Below are 24,498 nucleotides of genomic sequence, written 5' to 3'. Positions count from 1 at the left end.
AAAAGGAGGAACTGCCGACTATAGAAGAATGGACTCTAAAAGTTTCTGACCTGGCGGAAATGGCAAAGATTTCGGCTTATTTGAAAGATCATTCGCAAGAACGTTATATTATGGAGTGGAAAAAGTGGATTGATTATATCCAGAACAAATATGGGACTAAAAAGTTTCACCTAGCATTTGAATAAGTTTTCTTTTCTTTTTTTCCCCTTTTTTATGTAATATTAGTATTGCTTGTAGTCATTTCATATGAGCTAGAGTGCGATAGACTTAATAGTTTATTGTTGTTAGCATATGGATGTTTATGATTGTTCTTTGTTTTTATACCTTGTACTTAGCTCTGGGAAGTCGGGGGGGGAGGGGGGAATGGGGGGGAGGGGTAGGGAGGGATAGGTAGGGGTGGGTGGAGGGAGGGGGGGATTGTTAAAGATAAAATGTATTGTAAAACTTTTCAATAAAAAAAAGAATGACAACAAACAGGAAAACATAACACAGGTGAAAAATGTAAAGCAGCTGGGCAGTTGCCCTTTAAACCAAGAAGTACATATTTTCAAAAGTCTAAAAGTGTGAGAATGTGATATGATTTTTATTTTCCGTATCCTTTTTCTCATGCATACATAAGATTTGTGAATTAAGTTATTGATTCTTATGTTACAGCCATTCCTCTAGTAAGATGTGGTGGAGAGTCAGAAGTTTGTTGTACCACAAACCTATGAATATTTTATCTGAGTTTTCCAAACCTGTCAACTTCCATTGGTCTGGACTTCATCTCCAAGAATGGTCAGCAAAGGCCAATCTGGCCAAGGAATTCCAGCACTGAAACCCATAAAAATATGGAAGTTTTCAAACTTGGGAAACATTGTATTACACTGGAAGTTAAATGATGATAGAAACAGGCATTGGATAGGGCAAGATTTAATACAACTGGTGTGTAAACAGATGCCAAAATTAAGATTTTTCATCCTTAAACTCAATTAGAATTAATACTGCAAGACAGAGTATGATTGTGTTATTGTAGCAATGACGTTCTAGCATGATTAGCTTTCTAAGTCAAATATCTGTATCTTTCAGGTTAGCAAGATATTGACCCAATTGTTGTATCATACTAAAACATTTACTTTGTTTAGTTTTGCTTATTGAATTGTGTGAAACCAGCCACCCTGGTCTTTGAAAAACTTTGTTTATAGCTTAGCATGTTATTCAGTGCCACAGAACTGGAATCCAAAAGTCCAGATATTATTTTCTCATACATCCTTTGCTAACATCTACTGGTACTGCAGAGTTCTGTAGCCCAGACATGGCAGACCTAACATTGTCTGAATTCAGCCAATTGTGGTTTATTCACTATGACGTGGTTAAGTATGAGTGGGATGACGTACGACTCCAGGCAATATCTGTGTTTATATATTGCACTAAGTCTTGATTTTACCATGGTGCATTCACTAAGCTATAATGGCTGTAAGTACACCAAGCACTAAGCCATGGTTTACAAAGCCACATAATACAATATTTACACAGGCGTTATGTTATGTGGACCTTATTTCCTTTAATGGCACCTGATTTCCTACCAGTGTACAAAGAAAGAAAAATCAACCTGGGAGCCTAAAAAACTAAACAAATGCTTCTCAAAAAAATAGCACCAGTTTTTAATTTCTTGAACCTGAGAAGTTTCGACATAAAATTATCTTGACTAACACTGTGTATTCCCTTTCAATACTTTTCACCTTGTGGTTTTCCAATGGATAAGGAAGTAAAATAGATTTTCTTACACTATTACCCCATCATCTGAATGCTATTCTTCTTTTACCTCTTGGTTCTCTATGGTGGTTTAAAGCCTACTGTTACCTGTATTTGCCATTGGCAGATATCAATATGACTTAATATGTGACAATTGAGACTTAGGGTGCGTTTCCCTTGCTAACGGTTTGTTTTAGGCACACAGGACAGCAAATGCCCTTCAGCTTCACAGGTGTAGCACAATCAAGTGATGGACACGATTCCACATAACAGGTAACCTGACCAACCTGCATTTTAAAAGGTAGAGAGTGACAGTTTAGTTACTTCTTTAAAATAAAAAAGAAGAAAAGATAAGATTAACATGTACGTTACTGAAGCACGTGCATTTCAGATTTGGGCCTGTATTGCTCATACAATACAAGAGCCTTGGTGGAGCAGTGGGCTAATGCCTCCTTAAGTAACACCAGCTGCCTGCAATTAGTGCAGGTTCGCATCCCACCAGGCTCAAGGTTGACTCAGCCTTCCATCCTTCCGAGGTAGGTAAAATGAGGACCCAGATTGTTGGGGGCAATTAAGCTGACTTTGTAATAATGCCACTTGGGGTGTGTGTGAAAGCCCTAATAAGCAGGCATATACATAGAATGAAGGCTACTGCTAAGCTTGTAAGCCGCCCTGAGTCTTCGGAGAAGGGCGGGATATAAATGGAATTAAAATAAAATAAATAAATACAGTATTGGCTATGTAAATATTTTAACACTAAGCTGCTTGCTGGATTCTGAATGAAAATATTATGCACAAATCAATGGACAAACGAAGAGTGGAGAAAGCTTCAGATTGCTTGATAAAATTGGGAGAAATCTTTGCATGAAGTAATTGTAACTAGACTGGATCATTTGTTTTCTTGAAATTAGTCAATTTTTGGATCAAAGAGAATCTCTAAAGAGAAAGAGATCTTACTCCATTTATGCAGACCTCTGTTCCTTAAATGCCATCCAGGAAGGTAAGGTATAAACTGGAGTAACAATGATAATAAAACTGTAAACCTAAGAAATATTAATATGCACAAGTTGTTCAATGACTGCTAGCCATCTCTTGAAGTATCATTGGGTACTTCGTGGTTTTATAAAAGTCAGGAATCTGTTAAAAACATATTTTGCACTTTTATCTGAAGACTTTCATGCTCTTGTGCTTGGATTTTTCCCCAATGATTTTGGTAAGCTCTGTGAGGCAAAATATTTAATTCCATGGGCTTTGCTCTGAACTAGGAGGGTTCTTCCAAGTTTTCAGTAATTTGCATGAATGGAAGCACCATGGAAGCATGATGACATTCTGAATGCAGTGACATATATACATTTAGCAGCTGCCCCCCAAAACAAAATGAATAAGTTGAAATATTTACATTATTAAGTGAGGGGTCCTTGGTGCTCTCTGAGCTTGCTTGTTTACTTGCAGACGTTTTGTTACCCTAACTAGGTAACATCAAGGAATGCTGTTTGCTGTCAGTTTATATTCTGATGTCTTGCCTGTCTCTGTGGGTGGAGGCAGTCTTAGGGATTCTTCAGTTGGGCTGTTTACTAATGGCTCTGTGGCAGTTTCTTGATTGGGGTATTGCTTACTTGGTTGTTGGTCTGAAGGTGACCTTGGAGTTAATCTAAAGACTGGAGTCTTTTTCTCTTTGGGGCTAGCTGATTTGTCTCTTTTGATTGGTCTACAGATGTTGCTAATGTCTATGTGTCTATTGATGGCTGATTTGTCAGGGTGCCAGGCTTCTAGATATTCCCTGGCCTGGTCTAGGAATGTCACATTTTCCCAATTAAAACTATGGTTAAATCTGTCTATATGTTGTGAAAGGACATTAAGTCCTAGATACAACATTATGTTATTAAATGTTATTGATGTCAGGGCTGCAGAAAGTTTCCATGGACTAGTTGTTTCAGTATCTTGCAACAGCACACACACTACTCTGCCTCCAAGACCTAGGGCGTTGTAAAAACTTGAAACAAATTTCAAAATGCATAAACTTTTATGGATCACAAGCCTCCTCGCTAAACACACAGAGAAGGGAGTTGTCATGGTTCTGATAAATGAGAAAGATAAACATTGACAGGAGCTTTATACAGACCACAGCTGGATTGTCTCAAATTTTCAAATATGACTGTGCAATAATAGAGTAACATGCATTGTTATGAGGGTCTTCTTACAAGCGAGTCACACCAGTAATGACTTACTTCCAAGTCGTTCTGAGCAGGGCTGCTGCAATCTTAAGAGATTTCCCCTTCAAATAAACAAGCTCAAGTGGGTACAGAAAATATAGCGGCAGTAATTCAGAATTAGTTTGTCATGAAGACTTGTTAAATTTAATATGCAGAAGTTCTGCAAACTGCCTGACTTTATTCTGACTCAATACCATTTATTTTGGTTTTACTCACCACTAAGAGGACAAGAGAAAATCCAGGTACTGAAGTGTGTGGTAACCCCGGGCCAGAATACTGTAAACTAAACAATCCTTTTCTTTCTTTCTTTCTTTCTTTCTTTTTCTTTCTTTCTTTCTTTCTTTCTTTCTTTCTTTCTTTCTTTCTTTCTTTCTTTCTTTCTTTCTTTCTCTTTCTTTCTTTCTTTCTCTTTCTTTCTTTCTCTTTCTCTTTCTCTTTCTTTCTCTTTCTTTCTTTCTCTTTCTTTCTCTCTCTCTCTCTCTCTCTCTCTTTCTTTCTTTCTTTCTTTCTTTCTTTCTTTTTTAAAAGATTAGCTACGTAGCTTCATAGCCAAATGGGCTAGAAACCTTGTTTTCTAAGAAAATTTTTAAAAAGTAGCAACAGTTTAGATTTTCAAGGAAGCCCAATTTGCCAATTCTACATTCTCTGGCAGCAATTCTTTTGGCAAGGAAACAATCCAGTCAGTTGAAAAGCAGCAGCATGTTTCCTTGGCAGTCAAAGCGGCAGACCCAAACACTGTGAAACTATGATAACAATAACATTTTCATACAAGCAAAAAGAAGCTCCTGAATATAAATGTGGAAAGTTGCAAGTCCTCTACAAATTTATCAGGAAGATTCACTACATGCCAGGAGACACATGGCCAAGAACACATGCATTCATGTGTGCCTAAAAGCATGTTAAACTCACCTTGCATTCACATGTGGTGCAGGGGTCTTTTTTCCATGTTTCATTACTGGAGTAAGATTTGCCATTTTCATCAGTACATTCGTTTCTACTGAGCCGTGACTCAAGTTTCTTTATCTGAACGGGGGAAATGTTGTTTATCCATTAGTGCCAAAAGGACTTCTGTTTCCGTTTATGTGCAATGCAACAAAGCCATAGAGCACCCTTCAAAATTCTCATGGTAATGTCATATGCATTTTACTGAGAAATTCTGTACTAAGATGGCAACATAAGATACATGAGATGGTAAAGTTACTTTGCATGACAATAAATAAGGAATGGGAGGCATTCAGCAGCTAAAAAAAAATCACAGGCTCCCTTTGGAATTTCCTTGACATTTTGTGCATTAAAGTATGTATTTTAATTCTGTTCCTCTCCTGGGGAAAAATGTCATTTAGGATATAAACCCGTTTCGTCACTCCATCCTTAAAAAGAAGAAATAACAGATTTAAACCAGGCTGATTTGGGAAGTTTTGCTTCTCCATTAATTAAAGAAGGAGTTAGAAGAGAACCAGAAGGATGTGATGGAGACACACAGTGATACTCCAGTCATAAGTGCATTTAATCACGTAAGAACTATTGGCCAGATTCAGTTCTGCATGTCATAAGTGTATCTTGGATTCAAAGTGTAAGGAGGCTGTAGAACAAAAACACAATGGGGAAGAAAAGACAAAGACTTTCTTGGTTATTTTTTCTTCTCCTTTTTAGTGCAATTTGTCCCTCAACTTTTATCTTTACACAATTCTGTTTGGAAAGCGACTGATCTAAGGTCACTCCCAGAACTTTACAAAGCTAATATGAATCTGGATTTTCATTCCAGATTCAAACCAAATTGTAGTTTCGGCACCATAGTAATGTGTTTGCTAACATGTCTCTCCTGGGAATTCAAGTCAGTATATATATAATAGTCCTTCCTCCAACTTTTCCCCATACAACCCTGTAGGTTAGTGTGTTATGAGAAAGTGAGCTTTCCTGAATGAGGTAAACTTGAACCTGAGAATCCCAAATCCTAATCCAACACCTAATCTAGGATAATATTTGATCTTAGTATATTTCAAAAGAATACCTTGCTTGAATGAAAAACATTAAGCAATTGTATATTACACAAATACGTTTTCCTAAAGCAGGGGTAGGCAACCTTGGCTCTTTTAGGACTCAGGGACTTCAACTCCCAGAATTCCTGAGTCAGCATACTCAGGAATTCTGGGAGTTGAAGTCCATGAGTCCTAAAAGAGCCAAGGTTGCCTACCCCTGTCCTAAAGCATGCAAACTTTCATCAGAATTCCTCCATGAGGAGATGGTGATACAACAGACATTTCTACTGATTTTCACAATTCTACAGTCCCTGACACCACCTTTAAGGAACCCTAGTGTGCCCACCAATTGTCCCAAGCAGGGTTTTGGTATCGTGGGGAATAAGTAAAAATTGCCGCAGGAGGCAGGAGGTATCCTTTTAACTCTTTAAGTTGACTGCAAAAATATTTTAGTATTTAATGTTATTTGAGGAACTGTTCGCACTTACCTGTCTTCTGAGGTCTGTAATTGTTTTTTGCATATCTCCAACAAATTCTTTGAAATCATTCATTATGGGGGTTCTCTTGTGCTCATCAAAAGAGGAAGTTGTGCTGTTAAAGAATGCGTTTGCTCTTGTAAAACTGGAACAAGAAGAAAAGTAAGTTACATATGTTGCACAGAAGAGGCTTCGATGTTTTTTTTTAAAAAAGTCTGGTTGTCTACCTTGTTATCAAACAGGTTACCCTTAATGCGTTATCACTAGCCCACGGAGATGACCTGAGGACCCAATTTGCTGGGTGAGAAATGTGAATACATGCAGTTTAAATCACAAGTTTAAAAAATTAGTATATTATATTTATTCATGAAAGTTTATGTGTTACATGCAATACATGCAATGAACTTTTTTTAACACACTGGCAACCAAAAAATATGCATTGACTCTGGCTGCATATGCTGAATGTAGGTGATCAGCCAAGCCAAAGAAAAAAGAAAAGAAAAGAAAAGAAAAGAAAAGAAAAGAAAAGAAAAGAAAAGAAAAGAAAAGAAAAGAAAAGAAAAGGAAGACAGACATATGACAATGGATCTTCAGTGTTATGAGAGCATGTAGACTATTAATTGTAGAAAATATGTTGCCAGCAGTAAATCTCATCATGCTTCCTCCTGAATACAGGTAGTCCTTGAGTTTCGAACTTCATTTAGCAAATGTTCAAAGTTATGACATCCCCACCAAAAGTACTTATGACCGGGTCCCAAAGTTACGTATGTTGCAGCATCACAATGGTCATTCATACGAACAACCGCAGAGATGCTACAGCATGCTACTTTGGTGCCACACCTGAGAGTCCAGAACTGCAGCTTTGCATAGCGCAGGTTGGTGGAACCAGCTCACTCCTTGTTGCAAGCATGACTACACCAGTGTGGGATCCCATTCATGGCCTCGGCCTCTAACGTGGAACTGGAGGCAGCCTGAGGGAGGGTGGGAGGCTGACCTCAAATGTCTGGGCGAAGCTGTTCTTTGCGCCCCATTGCTTTGTGACGGTTAGATAAGGAAATACGAGGTAACCTTGGTTCCCCTCCAAGCAAGAATGGAATGGAGAATATCTTCCATTGCCTGACCGCTGCTCTTGGCTGTGCCGCTTACAAAACGCTGCGTTGCAAATGGAAGAAACGTGCAGGGAAACAAAAGAAGTTCGTGGGACTAAAAAAAAAAAAGTTAAGTCTGACCTTCCAAGTTCTTATGGGGGAAAAAAATCTCGTGAAGTTGGAAGCTCTCCAGCAGTGCAATTTGTGAAACCTGGATAGGTTCGGCACTCCAGCAAGTGGCAGGGCAGGGGCGTAGCCCCTTGTGAGAGAGGCTGGGGCTCGATGGGGAAGGAGAGAGACTGGTCTGGCACTTCTCCACCCGGCTGGACAAGAGCTCCGTCACTCAAGGCCACTCAGGAGGTGAGCGTGGGAGTGTGGGTCTTTCAAACATGGCACCAAGGGTAAATTAGCAGTCAGTAATGGGGTGGGGACGAAAAAGCCAAGCAGCTTGGGCCCCCAAAATGTGGAAAGAGGAGCATGAAGTTTCTCAATGGGTAGGGGGTGGCTGGATGCAGTGGCCTTGTCCCTGCATTAGGCTCCCCCATTGCCTTTCCCACCCTGAGATACCTCGTGTGCACTTAATGATGCGTGGGCAAAAGCAGGGAGTGATCGCTTTCAAGTTACGCAATTCACTACTACGAATTCTCAGATTACGAATGTAATTGGCAGCCTCCATTACATTTGTAACTCGAGGACTACCTGAACTAGAAAAGTATCTCTATCTTACAGAAGGACTGGAAAAGGAGAGATCTTGCTTGCGGGACCTAGGTCAGGATTAATGAAGTACATCAAAGCTCTTTAAATTATCAGAATGAACTCAAATACGAGGGCAATTTGGAAATAGACCTCCATTTTGTTATCAATGACAGACACTTGCAGATACAGAACTTTTATTATACACATTAGAAAACTACAACATTACATTATTTTTCGACATACAGTAATCACCATTCAAACTGAGGCATTTGTCATAACGTCTTATCGTGAACCAACAGCACACTGGAAGTGGTGCCATAGAAATGGTGTGGTTCGACCATCAATTCAGAAGTCTACTGTGAAATGTTACAAAAACTCAAGACGGGTCATCCATAACAAGTGTAGGGGCATGCTGACTTCCGGTGTGGTGTTGGTTCATGATAATGCTCACCCACACACCGCTAGACGCACCCAAGAGCTTTTGAAGCAGTTCCATTGGGATGTTTTTGATCAACCCCCCCTCCCATAGTCCAGATTTGGTGCCGAGGGTCTACTATTAAAGAATTTCACATCTTGTATGACATTATGACAAGCGCCTCAATTTGAATGGCGATTAGGTTGAAAAGTAATGTAATGCTATAGTTTTCTAATGTGTATAATAAAAGTTCTGTATCTGCGAGTGTCTGTCATTGATAACCAAGGTTTATTTCCGAATTGCCCTTGTATTTTGTCTTGGGATACTGTTTAATCTAGTACAGCTCACTGCTTCTGAATCTCCCTCCCCGAAATAGACTCCCATTGTGCAGAATAAATTCTTCTTCCTGAGACTTTTGTCAGTCTAAAAAACAGTGGTTTGTATCCGACTGAAATGGCCTTGTCCTTTTCTTTTATTGTAGGTTTGCTGATTATCTCAAAATCTCTTCTGGGGAATTCTGATATTTCCTGGAATAAATTTGGAAATGATGAGGATAGGGCCTGGGGCATAGAGTTAGGAAGTTGGGTTGCAAAAAATCCATCAATGCCACGTTTAATTTTACTAATTTAACAACTGCAATGTTTCGTTTAACAACTGTGAATTGCAACCCTCATAAAATGGGGCAAAACTCATTTAGCAACTATTTGTTTAGGAATGGAAATTTTGAGCTGAACTGGGGCCGTAAGTTGAAGACTACCTGTATGCTAACTTTGGGGTGCCTTATTTGTTTGCTTAATCAGTGATGTGGGAGCACAGTGGCTCACCATGGTTGAGATGCTAGGCTGGAGGTTAGCAGGCCTGCATTCAAGACCCGAGTGCTTCCGTGGGGTGAGGTGACCTCCCACCCTTCACTCCAGCTCCTGCCAGGGACATGAAAGGAGCCCCCAACTGGCATCACCTGAGCAATGGTGATGTCACCTGCTAATCCTTTCAACCGGGAAGCGTCTTGGTTCTTCTGATAGGAGTGCAATGCGGTCAGTGATGTCATCAATGTAAACAACCCCATGGGATGCAGCCATCACCAGGTCATTACCCTGAAGGGATAATGACATGCATACTCCCTCCCATGTGAGGGCGGAGTCACAAAATCACAACTCCTACTGGACATGATGTGTTGAGCGTAATCAAGAGAAGGCTGACAGTCAACCCTAGACTGCTTAATCCAAATCTAGCCCTAATCCTAAATGGATTCAAACTGATACTAAGTAAAAAAAAGAATAATTAACAGAACTCTAGGCTGTATTTGGGAAGCAAACCTGATTTGTACATTGTGAAATACATAATAGCCCAAAGATGCTTTTTAATTTTGTGGTGTTTTAAAATCAGAGTCGTGAATGCCAGCAAAGGAGATTCTATAATGCAGCCTACCCCGACTCTCTCACTGGAATCTTGAAAAATTGTTGTAATATTGCGCCTAACTAAGAATAGTTTTTGAAATATTTTTTGAGTTATCGAACAAGTTATCAAACAAGTTGACCTCTTACTTGGCAAACTATGGACATTTTCCCAAAATTGACACAATGCAAGAAAAAAAACAACAACTCAAGTTGATCGAAGTAAAAACCTGGACATAGATCACATTAAAAAAACACTTGCTGAGATGTTTTGGGTTTTATGCTTCAGGCAACTAAATCACAAGCAGTACAATAAATGTTAAAAGTAGCAAGTAAAAAAAATATCAATATGTACCTTGATGCTCTTGGTGTTTTTAGTTGCTTTGAAGGCTTATCTTCCCGGAAACTGTAATCAAGTGAGCGCCTTCCTCGGAAGTGGTAAGAAAATACATTGAATTGTCCTCTAGTTCTGCAATCTGAAATTAAACAGAAGATCCCAAACTTTGTTAAGACTTCAGTTTTTAAAAACATGAACAAATAATGTTTCTTCCAGAATAGAAACTACTGTATTGGAAAATTGAAATATATCCTTTCCATTTTTTCAGCAAAACTTCATGCATCTTTGAGAAGAATCTGCCATGTTAATAATAGATGTAATCATTTAGTCTAGATAATATATACTGCATTTCTTTTCATAGCTTCACAACCTAAACTACTTGCTGATGCAGGAAAGCAAGAAAGGAAGGAAATTATGGGTTCAGAGTATGGTAAATGCATTATTGAATGAGGAAAGGTGTTTTAAGACATCTTGTAGAAGATGGTAGTATAGGATACTTTACAAAACATTTTCTGGATCTGTTTGATATTAATAACCATAATTTAGCTGCTAATATTCCTTCCTAGTGAAGATGCTCAGGAAGATATTGGAAGAAATGGACACATTCTACCACTAGTTCAGACATAGCTCTGCAACGGAATCATCTTGGATTGCCTTTTATAGGATTAACGATGTTTATAGGAAAAACAACTTGTAGGCTGAAGGCACTGTAGTATAATGGCTTGATTTTTACCAATGGGATTGGGTTCAAAAGTTCAAAAGTTAGGATTGGATGTCATTTTCTTCATCCTATTGTAGCTATGATTCCACAGTCCCAAAGGTGCTTTTTCCCAAGGCACGAGACTTTCTTGGTTTTCTCCTTGAAAATATTTCGCTTCTCATCCAAGAAGCTTCTTCAGTTCTGGAACTGAAGAAGCTTCTTGGATGAGAAGCTAAATGTTAAGCAGCCTCCTTCAGGTCACTTGTCCGAAACTCTGTACACCCCAATCTTTGGAACCAGCTGCCCGTGGAGCTTAGGACTGCCCCCGACCTTTGTTCATTTCGCCGGGACCTGCTCTTTGAGCTTTCCGGCCCAGGCTGAGAGTTTTTTAATTGGGGTTTTTACATTTTTCAGGGATCGAATTTAATTCATTTTTAATTGTTTTTTAATTTTTGTATTGTATTGATGTTTTAAACCGCCCTGAGTCCTACGGGAAAGGGCAGTATATAAATCTAATAAACTTAAACTTATTCAAGTTCTGCAAAACAGCATTCCTCTCCACCTTCTCTGGCACAGCCTTATTCAGTTCAGAAGCTAAATTTAATCCTAATAAATTCTGCCACAGGTTATTGCATTTATCTTATGAAGGCGTGGGTGGAGCAGAGTTGCAAGAATAAATAGGCATCTTCCATTTATTTCTTTATTTATATATTTATCTGTCACCCATCTCCTTTTGAAGCGACTCTGGGTAGCTCAGAGCATAAAAGCACTAAAATCACCAGAAATAAACATTCCTAACTCAGTAAAAATGTTAAAACATCTGAAAGTAAGGTTTCAAAGTCACATACCAGGCATACTGAGAGGTACGGTATGTTGATGGTGAAATGGCTTTTTGTAAGAAAATTTGTTATCCCTTACTAATGGGAGATTTGTTCATCAAAATGCTCCACTGACAGCACTGTTCTGGGTAGTGTGATGTCTGAACAAACATCAAGGATGTCTAACTAGGTAGATCTGTGAAAGCAGAGCTTTAAGGCTTTCAGCGGCTTATTTAGGGAAGGCTGAAGATAGGGAATACTTGTCAGTGGTCACAGATGAAAATAAGACCAATCTGGAATACTGAGCAACTATCACACAGTGAAATACAATTGCTGACCATTTTATGATTTTGTTATTATGCAGAAGAAAAGTTGCTGGGTGTGTGTTGGTATGTGTGTTGCTGTTCATTGGACTATATTTGCTTCATCTCATAAGGGTGAGTAGTTTTTACTTATCGCTAAAGAACAAACCAAACAAATCTAATTACCAAATTTAAAACCAGGAGCACTCTAAAACTTTCCCAGTACAAGGAACCTGGCTGCTTTTTAAACTGAGTTCACGCTTCTTCTAAATCAGACTTTATTCAAAAGGTGGTGGTGGGGGGGTTTGTCGTTACCTGTGCTATTATTCTACTCCATTTCCCATAACTTTATCCCACCTAAGGAACATCAAAACATACCTCCTCCATAATTATGGGGAATGCTTGCTAGAGATGAAGCAAGCAACAAGATTGGTCAATCTTTTCTAGGAAATGAGGCTCATGAGAAATGTTGAGAAGTTGTGGAATCACATGGGATTTAAAGTCCCTTCTACCTCAGGAACTGGAGAGGCAGAAAAGAGGACAATTTCTGTGCACATTAAGTATCATTTTTGGATCAAGAACTTCATTTGTCTGTTAACAAACAGCCATAGTCTACTCTCCTATCTCGACTGAATACTCCTCACTGGTTGCTGGTTACCCTTTAATTTCTTAAAAGATAAAGGCTTTTAAAGTTTTCATTTTGAGAAGTTAGCTGATCGGCCAAAGACTCCTGCTAGATTCTTTGAGGTATGTATTACTAGGTTTGGCTGATATAATCTACCGTACCCTAGACATTTCTCGCTCAGAAATGTAAACTTGCTGAAGCTTAAAGAGCAAGACGATGGGAACTAACAAGCTGCCTCAGATGAAAATGGCGTTGTTTACAAAATATGGGCAGCTCTTGCGCAACGTTTAGGAAATGTTTATCTCATACAATGAGTGGTTTACATAGGAATTATAACACGCCATTCAGGAAGTCTCCCAGGGACCTTCAAGGGGTTAAGAGAGATGTGAAATCAGGTCCCCTTCATCTAAGACCGGAACATTCAATTAGATCTGTGAATGGGGATTAGAAGCCTGACCGTTAATGGGAAAAGTAATCTTATAACTAACTTTATTAGACTCGCCTCCTCAGGATGTTTAAGTCTTTCACTGTGTTATTTTACTTGAAAACTGTAAGTCCTGCTTCTTCAAAGAAAGAAAAAAAGAGGGAGCAGGGGAATACATATGGCTATACCTTCACAGCAGTCTTGCCACATCCTGAGATCCACTTTAGGAATTTCAGCACAGCTTCCATAACCATGTGGGAACTCAGCCACTCTAAAAACATCACGTTGTACTCTGGTTATGTTGTCCCCATTGTCACAGAGAACTCTGGCAAGGGAGGACTGTTTGATCTGAGTCAACTGCGCTGGAGTAAACACACCTGGGTTCTCATACCATAACCTGTAGTCTCACAGGAAGTAAGAATAAATTCTTAGTCAGTATTCAGTGTAAAGGATTCAGTACTAAGAAAAGTAAGGAATATATCCACATTAATAGAATGTTTAAAGTATATTTAAAGGCACTACATGGATTCTTTTCTCTCTACGTTGTTACTTTTACTGATAGTTCTTGAAAAGGTTTTTTAGATTGTTAAAAAGACATACCTATGTTTCTAGTTGAGGTATACATTTTGGCATTATCTGAATAAATACAAACTCATCATGGATAACTCAAAATGAGTTGCAAGGCCTCACAATTCCTTCTGTCATGCTTTGACTCAGCAAAGGATTAATGTCCACAATGACAATATAATGGTATGCAACAAGGAATCCATGACAAGAGGAGCTTTGCCTGCAAAAGTTTCCTTGTGATCCTAAATCCTGCACATACTGTGTGGTGGTGCAGTGGTCAGAATGAAGTATTGCAGGCTAACTCTACCTACTGCCAGCAGTTTGATCCTGACAGGCTCAAGGTTGGCTCAGCCTTCCATCCTTCCAAGGTAAAATGAGGACCCAGACTGTTGGGGACAATTATGCTGACTCTGTAAACCGCTTAGAGAGGGCTGTAAAGCACTGTGGAGCGGTATATACCGGTAAGTCTAAATGCTATTGCTATTCATTTCACACAATAAAGTCTTCTCTGCTGCCGATTCCTGTGGCATACTTGTGAAGAAATGGCTCTTCACAAATGATAAGAGTCAGTTGCAAAGAGAAGGATTGCTGACTGTTGTTACATGTTTGGTTCTAGGTCACGGGTCGGCAACCCGCGGCTCCGGAGCCGCATGCGGCTCTTTGAGCCGTCTCCTGTGGCTCCCAGTCGCCTGCTGCGCGCGCACCTCTCCGAACGGGTGGAGGTGCGCGCGCAGCTCTCCAAACTTTCAAGGCGGCGCTTGGCCCAAAGAAGCGGGAACTGGAGGGGCCACGATTTCCCCTCCAGAGGAAGAAGGCGCTGGATGCGGCCGGCTCCGCGGGGAAGGGGGAGCGGCGGCGGGGGCGACGGAAAAGCTGCAGAAACGGTAGGAGAGATGCTGACTGGCGGCGGCCTCGGAGGCGGAGGGGGAGGAGGGAAGGGTGACCCGGCGGGGGGGGGGTGAGCCAGAAGGAAAAGGGAAACTCATCCCGCAGAGCGGTTGCGAAAAGAGGGAGGAGATAAGCCAGCCCGGTACCTGGATCCGCTTCCTGTGTCTCCTCCGCTCTGCCATGATGTCCCCGTTTTGGTCTCCTTGTGAAGTGGGGCTGAGCCGGAAAAGGGGGATGGGGAGACCGAGGGAGGGAGGAAGGAAGAGAGAGAGAGAGACGGAGCCAGCGGGCTCACGAGGGGCAGCAACCTTGCGAGAGGCTACGCGCAAGCCATTAGGACGCGCACGAGCCCTTGGGGAGGCAGGGCGGGAGCGCGGTCCGGCCGCTGGGCTTCCTTTCCCTCTTGTCCGCATCGCTGCAAGGAATTGCGTTGTTTGGGGAATTTGTTGAATTGGAGCCATGGGCTAGTCGTGGTTAAGGCACTTGTAGGCGAAGCAAATCACAAAAGCCCCCAAATCCTTCTAAATGCAGCCCACGGGCGAGCTTCCCAAGTTGTTTTAATTTAGTTTGCACGTGGCAATAGAAATAAGCTTTTTTCCTCCTCAGCGGATCGGTGCGGTGAAGAGGCTGGGCTTCCTTCGGGGGGCCTTTCATTCCTGTACAAGGGGAAGGGGAACTCTCTGTGCTTTTGTGTGTGTGTGTGTGTGTGTGTGTGTGTGTGTGTCCCATCTGCAAAGCTGCCGAGGAAGGAGAAGCGGGATACTGGTTGGGTGGGGGAGCGGCAAAAGCGGGGGGGGGGGAGAGAGAGAAACGGCTCCGCCTTTGGTTCCCCCTCCTAAAGCACAGGGGCGCTAGAGAAAGTTTGGAGTTGGGTAAGGAAGCGCAAAATTCAGGAAGGAAAGCGGGGCGGCGGGCGAACGGGAGACCTGCCGACGTTTGGGGAGGTTTGGGGAGGTGCACGCCGGGGAAAAGGCTGGGAGAGGAGGGGGTCCGGGCTGGGGGGGAGGGATGGGGTGGGGGAGAAGGAGGCTTCCCGGGCTGGGGGGGAAGCAGAAGCGAGGGATCAGGACTCCTCCCGCTTGGCTGCTGCCGCCGCCGCCACCACTCCTACGGCCGCCGCCACCTGCTCTCTCGGCTGGTTGCTTTCTGCTTCTCTCACCTGCCCTGCCCCCCCCGCCTGCCTTCCTTCCCTCCGCCTCGCCTTCCCCGCTCCCGCGTTTTCCCTCTCCCCGCCTCGGATTCGGGGTGATTCCCCGGGAGAGGGCGATGGGATTCCAGCAAGCTTTCAAGCCTTCTCGGCGGTCTCCGGCACGGCTCAGGAAGCGTTTCTGTGCCGCCCGGCCGGAGCCTTTGCCTCCTTCCCTCCCCCAAGCGAGGCGTCCTTTTTCAAGTTGCAAAACCAAGCGGGGTGAAGCGGGCTGTCGGGAAAGACATTGCCGCCTCCTCCTCCTCCAGCGGCGACACCTCCGGTCGGGCCCTGGTGGCGGAGGAGGCAGTGGCAGAGGCGGCCGCAGCACCGGCAGCCTTCCTAGCAGCGGCAGAGACAGAGGCGGCGGCGGCGGAGGAGGAGGAGGAGGAGGCGGCGGCTGCAGAGGCAGCTTCCTGGCGGTCTTCTTCCTCTTGGCTTCCTGCCTCTCCGCCCGCGGTGCAAGCTCGGATGTTACGGGGCTGGCCGGCCCGGACTGGGTCGGGCGAGTCGATCACCTCCTCCTCCTCCTTCTCCCGCTCCCTCTCCTCTCCAGGATGACCCTCCTGAATGTCTTTCCCGACAGCCCGCTTCACCCCGCTTGGTTTTGCAACTTGAAAAAGGACGCCTCGCTTGGGGGAGGGAAGGAGGCAAAGGCTCCGGCCGGGCGGCACAGAAACGCTTCCTGAGCCGTGCCGGAGACCGCCGAGAAGGCTTGAAAGCTTGCTGGAATCCCATCGCCCTCTCCCGGGGAATCACCCCGAATCCGAGGCGGGGAGAGGGAAAACGCGGGAGCGGGGAAGGCGAGGCGGAGGGAAGGAAGGCAGGAAGGAGGGCAGGCGGGGGGGGGGGCAGGGCAGGTGAGAGAAGCAGAAAGCAACCAGCCGAGAGAGCAGGTGGCGGCGGCCGTAGGAGTGGTGGCGGCGGCGGCAGCAGCCAAGCGGGAGGAGTCCTGATCCCTCGCTTCTGCCTCCCCCCCAGCCCGGACCCCCTCCTCTCCCAGCCTTTTCCCCGGCGTGCACCTCCCCAAACCTCCCCAAACGTCGGCAGGTCTCCCGTTCGCCCGCCGCCCCGCTTTCCTTCCTGAATTTTGCGCTTCCTTACCCAACTCCAAACTCCGCCGGCAGAGGCTCGATCTGCCGTTCTGCAAGCCTCCGCCGCCGGTTAATACCCTGTATTCAGCTCTGGGAAGTGGGAGGGAGGGGGAGTTTGGGGGGAGGGGGAGCTCCACGGTGCAAAAATAAAGCCCTGCCGCTCTTCGCGTTGCTTGCCCGACTGGCTGTCACGGGACCAGCCCTGCCCCCATCCACCTCCAGTATGGATGGCTCTGCCAAAAGAAAAGCAGCCGAAGCAAGTCTCCCATTGAGAGAATGGGGCAGCGGCGGCTTGCAAAACGGCGGATCCAGCCTCTGCCGGCGGCAGAGGCTGGATCCGCGCTCTGCAAGCCTCTGCCGCCAGCAGAGGCTCGATCCGCCATTCTGCAAGCTGCAAGCGTGTCTGCCGGCAGAGGCTGGATCCGCCTTTTGCAAGCCTCCGCCGCCCCATTCTCTCAATGGGAGGCTTGCTTCGGCTGCTTTTCTTTTGGCAGAGCCATCCATACTGGAGGTGGATGGGGGCAGGGCTGGTGCACGTTTTGCCTTGTTTTGCGCATGCGCGTGCGTGCATGCACGCGCGTGCACATTTTGCGGCTCCCACTTTTTTGTGTTTGTGACGGAACCGGTTCTGAGTGGCTCTTTGCCTTTTTCCAGTTGCCGACCCCTGTTCTAGGTAGTTATCTTCTCACTGGAATGCTTCAAAGTGTAAAAATGAACAGTTTTATACCAAACTTACCTGTCTCCATCTCGGAGACGTTTAAACTGTGTGCTCAAGAGACACATCAGTGTAGGTCCCAACCTGCTTCCAGGAACTAGATCTTCTAGCATAAGAGCAGGAAATAAATCTATGTTCAGTGGTGAACCATATAATCTATACAAGAAAAATAAATGATTGTAGATGACCCAAAGTATGAATTCAGTATTATATTGAATTTTAAAAACTACAATTAAAAGATATTATTCTGGATTTCTTATATCTTTTTGCTCAATTATTGCTTGACACATTTACTCTGAATATGTGTTAATTTGAAACAGTGCTCACTAGATTTAGTTCTGAATCTACAAAGTTCAAAACAAGCAGTCTCTGTTTTCTGCACATATTACAGAAAGACTAATATTTGAACCTGTGTAGAATGCAACTGCCTTCAGAGATGAAAATTAACTTCATATGGTAGAAAAAAAATAGTATGCTGTCTAGCTTTTTAAAAATGTTTTTAAAAAGGTAAACAAGCATCGACCTTATACAGTATAAGCTGATTTGCAAAACAAGGTTCTGTACACCTGAATTGCTGGTACAGAATATGATATCCAACATAATAAACTTTGGTTGGTTCCAGGAACTTTCTAGAAAACATCTGGCAAAATCTGTGCACTACCATTCTCTGTATGTAAAGCTTGCATACTATATAGCCATCAAATTTGTGAACACACTGTGAAATGTATACTATTTTCCATTTAGAATGGCAGGAAATCATTTGATTTTAAAAAAAAACTTTCAAAAATAACTTTATAATAATATATAGATGTGAGGAGTCTTCATATACGACAATAAATAAATAAATAAATAAATACTCTACTTTGACATACAAACTGAATGCCTTCAAATCCAGGGTATAATTATGAAAACTAGAGAAAACAGCTACAATGAAGAATGAGTTGATTATCTACATCTCCAACTGACCATGAATTAAGGGTAAACATTTGTTGTATGAAAGCTTATGTGAAATTTAGTTCTCACATGGTTAAAAGTAAACAATTGGATGGCTAGATGTTGCTGTTACCAAAACAAACACTTATCTCCAAAAGAGAAGAGAGTCTTTGTCTCAGAGATGTTTAAATAAGATAAATGTCGGATAATCCTCTCCACAAAGGGAGCAGAAGAAACAGGCACAAGGAATTTGACCATTTCTATAAGAACCAAATTTGCATTGGACATGTAGCAGTTATTAGAATTTTTTCATCATGACTTCTTAGCTGCTCAGTAATAAATTCTACTTAACATAACTTCATGGATTTCTGGGTGACTTAAATGTTTGTATTCAGCCTTCTGAAGCAAAACTGACAGCTTGCAGAGAGATATTTACATTTATAGGCCTTCCAACTGCAAATGTTAATATTTCCTAGATCCCTTGGAAAGGTCAAGGACATGCAGGGATGGTGGGTGAGGAGACCAGCAATGCATCCTCCTCTTCAGGAATCACATGGTTTATCTATCTGTCCGGTTTCTAGGCCACCCAACTTCAAAAATGACTCTGAACATCTTCATTAAACCCAAAACAGGAAAAATGTTATATAAGAAGGAAAACTGTCCAAGGGAACAATGAAATTGGCAATCCCCCCTTCCCACATCACTGCCAACCTAGAGGGATCCACCAGACATGCTACCCAAGGCCTGAGGAAAGAGCCATGTTTTTAGTGTTCACTTGAAGAAGGGCCGGGTAGGGCCAAATTAATCTCTGGATGGGGATGCTGTCCAGGGGACAGGCACTGCAGACCTGCTCCCTGGGTCTCTCTAGGTCAAGGGTCGGCAACCTTAAATGCTCAAAGAGTCACTTGGACCCGTTTCCCAGAGAAAAGGAAACACTGGGAGCGGCAAAACTCGCACTCTCTCTCTTGCGCGCACGTGAGGGAGAGGGGAGCTTGATTGAAGAGTTTAATTAAAAAGAAATAGAGGCTGCTGTGCATGGGTTCTCTCTCCCTCTCCCTCTCTTTCTTTCCTCCCTCTCTCTCCCCCCCCCTCTCCCTCTCTCCGATCTTCTGCTCACCTGGCAAGCTGGCTTCACGCTGTTCTCCGACAAGCTGACACACATTCTTATTGGGCTGGCTCTCCTGCCCTTGGTCTGCCAGTTATCTTCCCATACTCAGTGTGTGTGTGTGTGTGTGTGTGTGAGAGAGAGAGAGAGAGAGAGAGAGAGAGAGAGAGAGACAGAGACAGAGAGAGAGAGAGAGACAGAGAGAGAGAGAGAGAGAGCTGCTTTTTGCTGCTTCCTGCGGAGACGCAGCAAAGGCAGGAGTCCTGCCCAATAAGCTTGTCAGCTTGTTGGAGAACAGCATTAGGCCACTCTCTTTTACACACACACACACACACACACACACACACACACGAGAGAGAGAGAGAGAGAGAGAGAGAGGGAGAGGGAAGGGAAGGCAAGTGCAAGTGTCTCTCTCTGTCTCGTCTCTCTCTGCAAATGGCGGAGGATGACTGGGAGCCGCAGAAGGCTGAAAGAGCCGCATGCGGCTCCAGAGCCACGGGTTGCCGACCCCGTGCTCTAGGTGATGTGTTTAATCACTGGGACCAAGTTTGTCTTATATAGGATAGGCAAATACTACAGGAAACAGACAGTCCTGCAAAGAATTAGGTCAAACAATGTAAGGATTTATAGGTAATAACCAATCTGGAACCCAGACATTTTCTGGTAAACAATGCAGCTCAGAAAGCAAAGTAGTTAGCTCTTCACTTTTAAAGTACGGATAATCCTTGATTTACAACCATTCATTTAATGGCTGACTTACAATGGCATTGAAAAAAAGTAACTTATGACTGTTTTTCACACTTACAACCATTGCAGCATCCCCATGGTCATGTGATCAAAATTCGGACTCTTGGAAACTGGCATGTATTTATGACGATTGCCGTGTCCCCGGATCATGCCATAATCTTTTGCAACCTTCTGACAAGCAAAGTCAGTGGGCAAGTCAGATTCCCTCAACTCACTGTGCTACTAACTTAACAACTGCTGTGATTTGCCTAACAATGGTGGGAAGAAAGGACATAAAATGGGGCAAAACTCACTGAACAACTGTCTAGCTTAGCAATGGAAATTTGGGGCTCATTTGTGATCGTAAGTCAAGGATCACCTGTATATGAGAAGATTAAAACCTCCACCCAATAGAATAAAAAAATGGATTTGGGTCTCCTTCTGAAATGTGTATGAAACCAATATGTGGGAAGTTTCAAGTATACAGTATACAGTTCTGCACGAACAGCTTCTCCTTTCTGTATCTCAATAACCTACCAACAAAAACAGCACCGGGAGCTTACCGTGTGAGTTTTTCTCTGATTTCAGGATGCTTTATTTCATTTCTTAGATCTTCAAATGTGTGTGCCGAAGAAAGATTACAGTAAACTCTAAATTCGTGGTATGGTGGGATTCCATGATCTCTCCCTCTCTGAATATTCATCGCAGCCAAGTCTAAAGCTACCGCTCGGGCCATGGAGAAAAGTCTCTCCGTCAGTTCAGTGTTCAACAACTGAGAAGTCACCCTCATCTTACCAGCAGTGCCAAATAACCCTCTAAGGAGCGGATCGATGCCTCCTTCGTTTACAATCCGGAATGGGGAAAAGAAAGCTTTATGTAGAGGTATGTGGCCCTGAGGAATAGTTTCGAAATTCTCGTCCAACCGATAGAGGATGGGGTTGATCAAGGTGTGCCCAAACCTGAACGCTGCAGTTGCAAATTCATTCGTTATGCCAGAGTTAACATTGGGATCATAACCTTTGTATTCACCAAGCATCTTCAAGCCTACCACTCCCAGGATTTTAGGCAGCCAGTGGCTGTAGGTTATATGCTGCATCTCTGCACCAACAATTTTACGGGTTTCGTGATATATCGTATCACCATCCCAGTGTGGGTTGAGCTTCAGCAGTTCAGTAGCAATTCTGTTGTGTTCCCGAAACCACAGGGTATGCATACTGGTGAGTCCCAGCTGTTCATTGGCTCGATGGTCTCCAGCAAAGAAGCAGGGAATTGGGCTCTCGTTCTCATCCCTCATACACTCTGTTGGAGGGCCAGTTGCAAATGGAAGGAGAGGTTTTCCCGACCTCTGCACAATACCCTGTCTCAAGAGGCCCCTGTGACTTGCCAAGTCCCTGATCTCTTGCGCTTCGTGCTCTGAGCTGCCATATACATTGGACGCGTCAATGTACGAGGTCAACTGATTGATTTGTTCTCGTGGGTAGACGGAGTTCATGAGGAGGGAGGTCATACCACTCCCGCACACGGGACTGGAACGTACAAAAAACATGCACCGTGCTCCATTTCTGACCCGAGGATCATTAGGTGGGATCATGATAGAGAAACACGGAGGGTCATTGGTACAAACCGAACTGCAATGCTGACCGTCTGAAAATCTGGCTTCGCTTAGGGCAGCCACCGTGGAGTCAAGGTCATGATCCAGGAATTGGCCCCACTGCATTAACATATGACTGAACTGGTCATCTGGAGTTATTGTTTCCGTCCCTATTAATGTAGTTGATACCAAACGTGGCATTGGGAGCGTATATCCATTGTAATGTCGATTAGGTCCAATGCCCCTTGGCAAATTAAAACCATTTTCATAGACTGATTTCAGCATTCGTTCAAAGGCTGTTAGAGAGGCTCCCCACATTGGATGCTGCAGATTATTGCATGTGCCATCATGTGTCCTGTATTTCTGATGGTAGCACATGTCCGAACAGTTATTCACACGCCTGTGGGCAGTGCAACCTGACAGGTTGGCAATCAGATTCAAATACTGTGGAGATACCAGATCATTGTAGTGATAGCCTGAAACAGATAAAAGAGAGAAAAATAAATTACTCATAAAAGTAATAAATGCAGGGTAAAAATCAAATTAATCAATAAATGCTATTAAAAAGCAGTTTTAAAAAAATTATAAATGAATGCAATTTCCTTATTATTTAATAAGGAAATTGCATTAATTCATAATTTTTTTAAAGCTGTTGAATAGTGCTGCTACAAATGCATTTATTTTGTTTTAGCAAGTTAAATCTATTCTAACCAATTTGGCTTTGGTATTTGCATATGCAGCCATGTGGTAAATAACTGCATAAATGATCTGTGCAGCTGCAGACATCTTTGCGAAGCTTATGTCACTCAATCGGATGAAGTTCCAAACTGACAAAGCAGATGCTCACACATCTTGCACATTTCCTAATCTAGAATCTGAAGTTAAGTTTTAAACAGTTTCTAGAAATAAAGTTGTAGAAACAATCAAAACACAGGAAGTGTGCTAAGCAAAAGATACTTCTTTTCACATGCTAAATCTGGTTAATAACACTAGACTGTTTTTTATTATTATTATTATTATTATTATTAATAATAATAATAATAATAATAATAATAATAATAATAATAATAATAATAATAATAATAATAATAATAATAATATATTTTTTTATTTGTATACCGCCCTTCTCCCGAAGGACTCAGGGCGGTGAACAGGGCAAACATATAAAAATACAGGAATACAAAAACTAAAAAAGAATTAAACAAGATGCCCAAGTTAAAACAGTAGATTAAAATACATTTAAAATAGCAATAAAACCTAAACCCATCCCCCATCAGGCCAGGCCTGCTTGTTCGAACAAATAAGTCTTCAGATCGTGTCGGAAGGAGCAAAGGTCGGGCGCCATCCGGAGCTCAACCGGCAAACGATTCCATAAATCCGGGGCGCCCAGAAAGAAGGACCTCCCCCTGGGGGCCACCAGACGACATTCTCTGACCGGTGGCACCCTGAGGAGGCCCTCTCTGTGGGAGCGCACAGGGCGGAGGGAAGTTGAGTCCCTTTCATTTTGCTTCTCTAACATTTTAGTCTAAATCAAATACTTTGCAACTTGTCTCAGAAGCAGATAATGGAAGAATGACTAAATAATTGCTTTTAAATTTTAACTTCTGCTGCTTCTAGGATTTAAGCAGAAAAATCCAAATTTGGCTCATCCCAGAGATTTTATTTGACATATACTAAATATTTAGGTCTAGTTTTTGAAACACTGGGTGTTTGTACCAAAACAAAAACTGATACTGCTTTTATAAATACCAAAGCATCTATTTTTTTTGGGGGGGGGGGGACTTTCCCAATAAAATAATATGACAAATCTAAGAAAGGCCAATTTATTTTCTTTCATTTGAGATTAACTTTGCTATCAATTGTGTGAACTTAATCTTGAAGACCATGATCCTTGCTTCTGGTTATTTTCTATAGTTTCATCTTGCTCTCCCCCCTCTCACTTCCCTTGTGTTTCTCACTGCACTGGTATTTATAATTTAATCCCCCAGCTGGCCCATTCTTTTTTATAGTTTACTCAGTCTTTTTAATCACAGAAAATCTATGATTCACTCCTCTTTTTAGAAATCTATTTTGACTTTTACTTATTTTACAGAACAATTCTGTGCTCAAGATCTGCTGAATGACATTAGAGACATGGTGCAGATGCAATGGAACATGAAGCAGAAAATGGCTATTTGACAGATGGTAACAGAGGAGCCTGGACATGTTTCAAAAATTTAAAGATGACACAGTAATCTCATACAAAAATGAGAAGAGACAAGAATGGAAAAGGAAAAAGTTGGCCACACCATGTATCCCATTCACTTGTGACTATGCATCTGATGGCAGAATTTTATGAGAAAAGCACTTCTGGATAACATATTTCTCTCACTGTATTCAGTAGAGAGGAGAAAAAAAGACATTAGATTACATACATACCCGTTGTCACATAATGGGCAACAGAATATATTGGAATCTGACTTCCGGTTTGCCATCGCGGCGTAGCCGGACGT

At 42.7% G+C, this 24,498-nt stretch overlaps 1 protein-coding gene across 1 annotated transcript in view; it reads right to left on the bottom strand.

The window, feature by feature from the left end:
• Positions 1–465: 465 nt before the first annotated feature.
• The window catches only part of PXDN (peroxidasin), a 90,167-nt gene continuing 66,134 nt past the window's right edge, over positions 466–24,498 (bottom strand). The window contains exons 17-23 of the mRNA XM_081315271.1: positions 20,979–22,482; positions 17,673–17,807; positions 13,390–13,598; positions 10,351–10,471; positions 6,415–6,547; positions 4,857–4,970; positions 466–2,021 (exon numbers count right to left, since the gene is read on the bottom strand). Coding sequence (XP_081171397.1) covers positions 1,896–2,021; positions 4,857–4,970; positions 6,415–6,547; positions 10,351–10,471; positions 13,390–13,598; positions 17,673–17,807; positions 20,979–22,482 — 2,342 coding nt within the window. The 3' untranslated portion in view covers positions 466–1,895. The remainder of the gene's footprint in view (positions 2,022–4,856; positions 4,971–6,414; positions 6,548–10,350; positions 10,472–13,389; positions 13,599–17,672; positions 17,808–20,978; positions 22,483–24,498) is intronic.

Source organism: Vipera berus (assembly GCF_964194415.1).
Source record: "Vipera berus genome assembly, chromosome: 1".
Classification (NCBI taxonomy): Eukaryota; Metazoa; Chordata; class Lepidosauria; order Squamata; family Viperidae; genus Vipera; species Vipera berus.
This window is presented reverse-complemented; position numbering and strand designations above follow the sequence as displayed.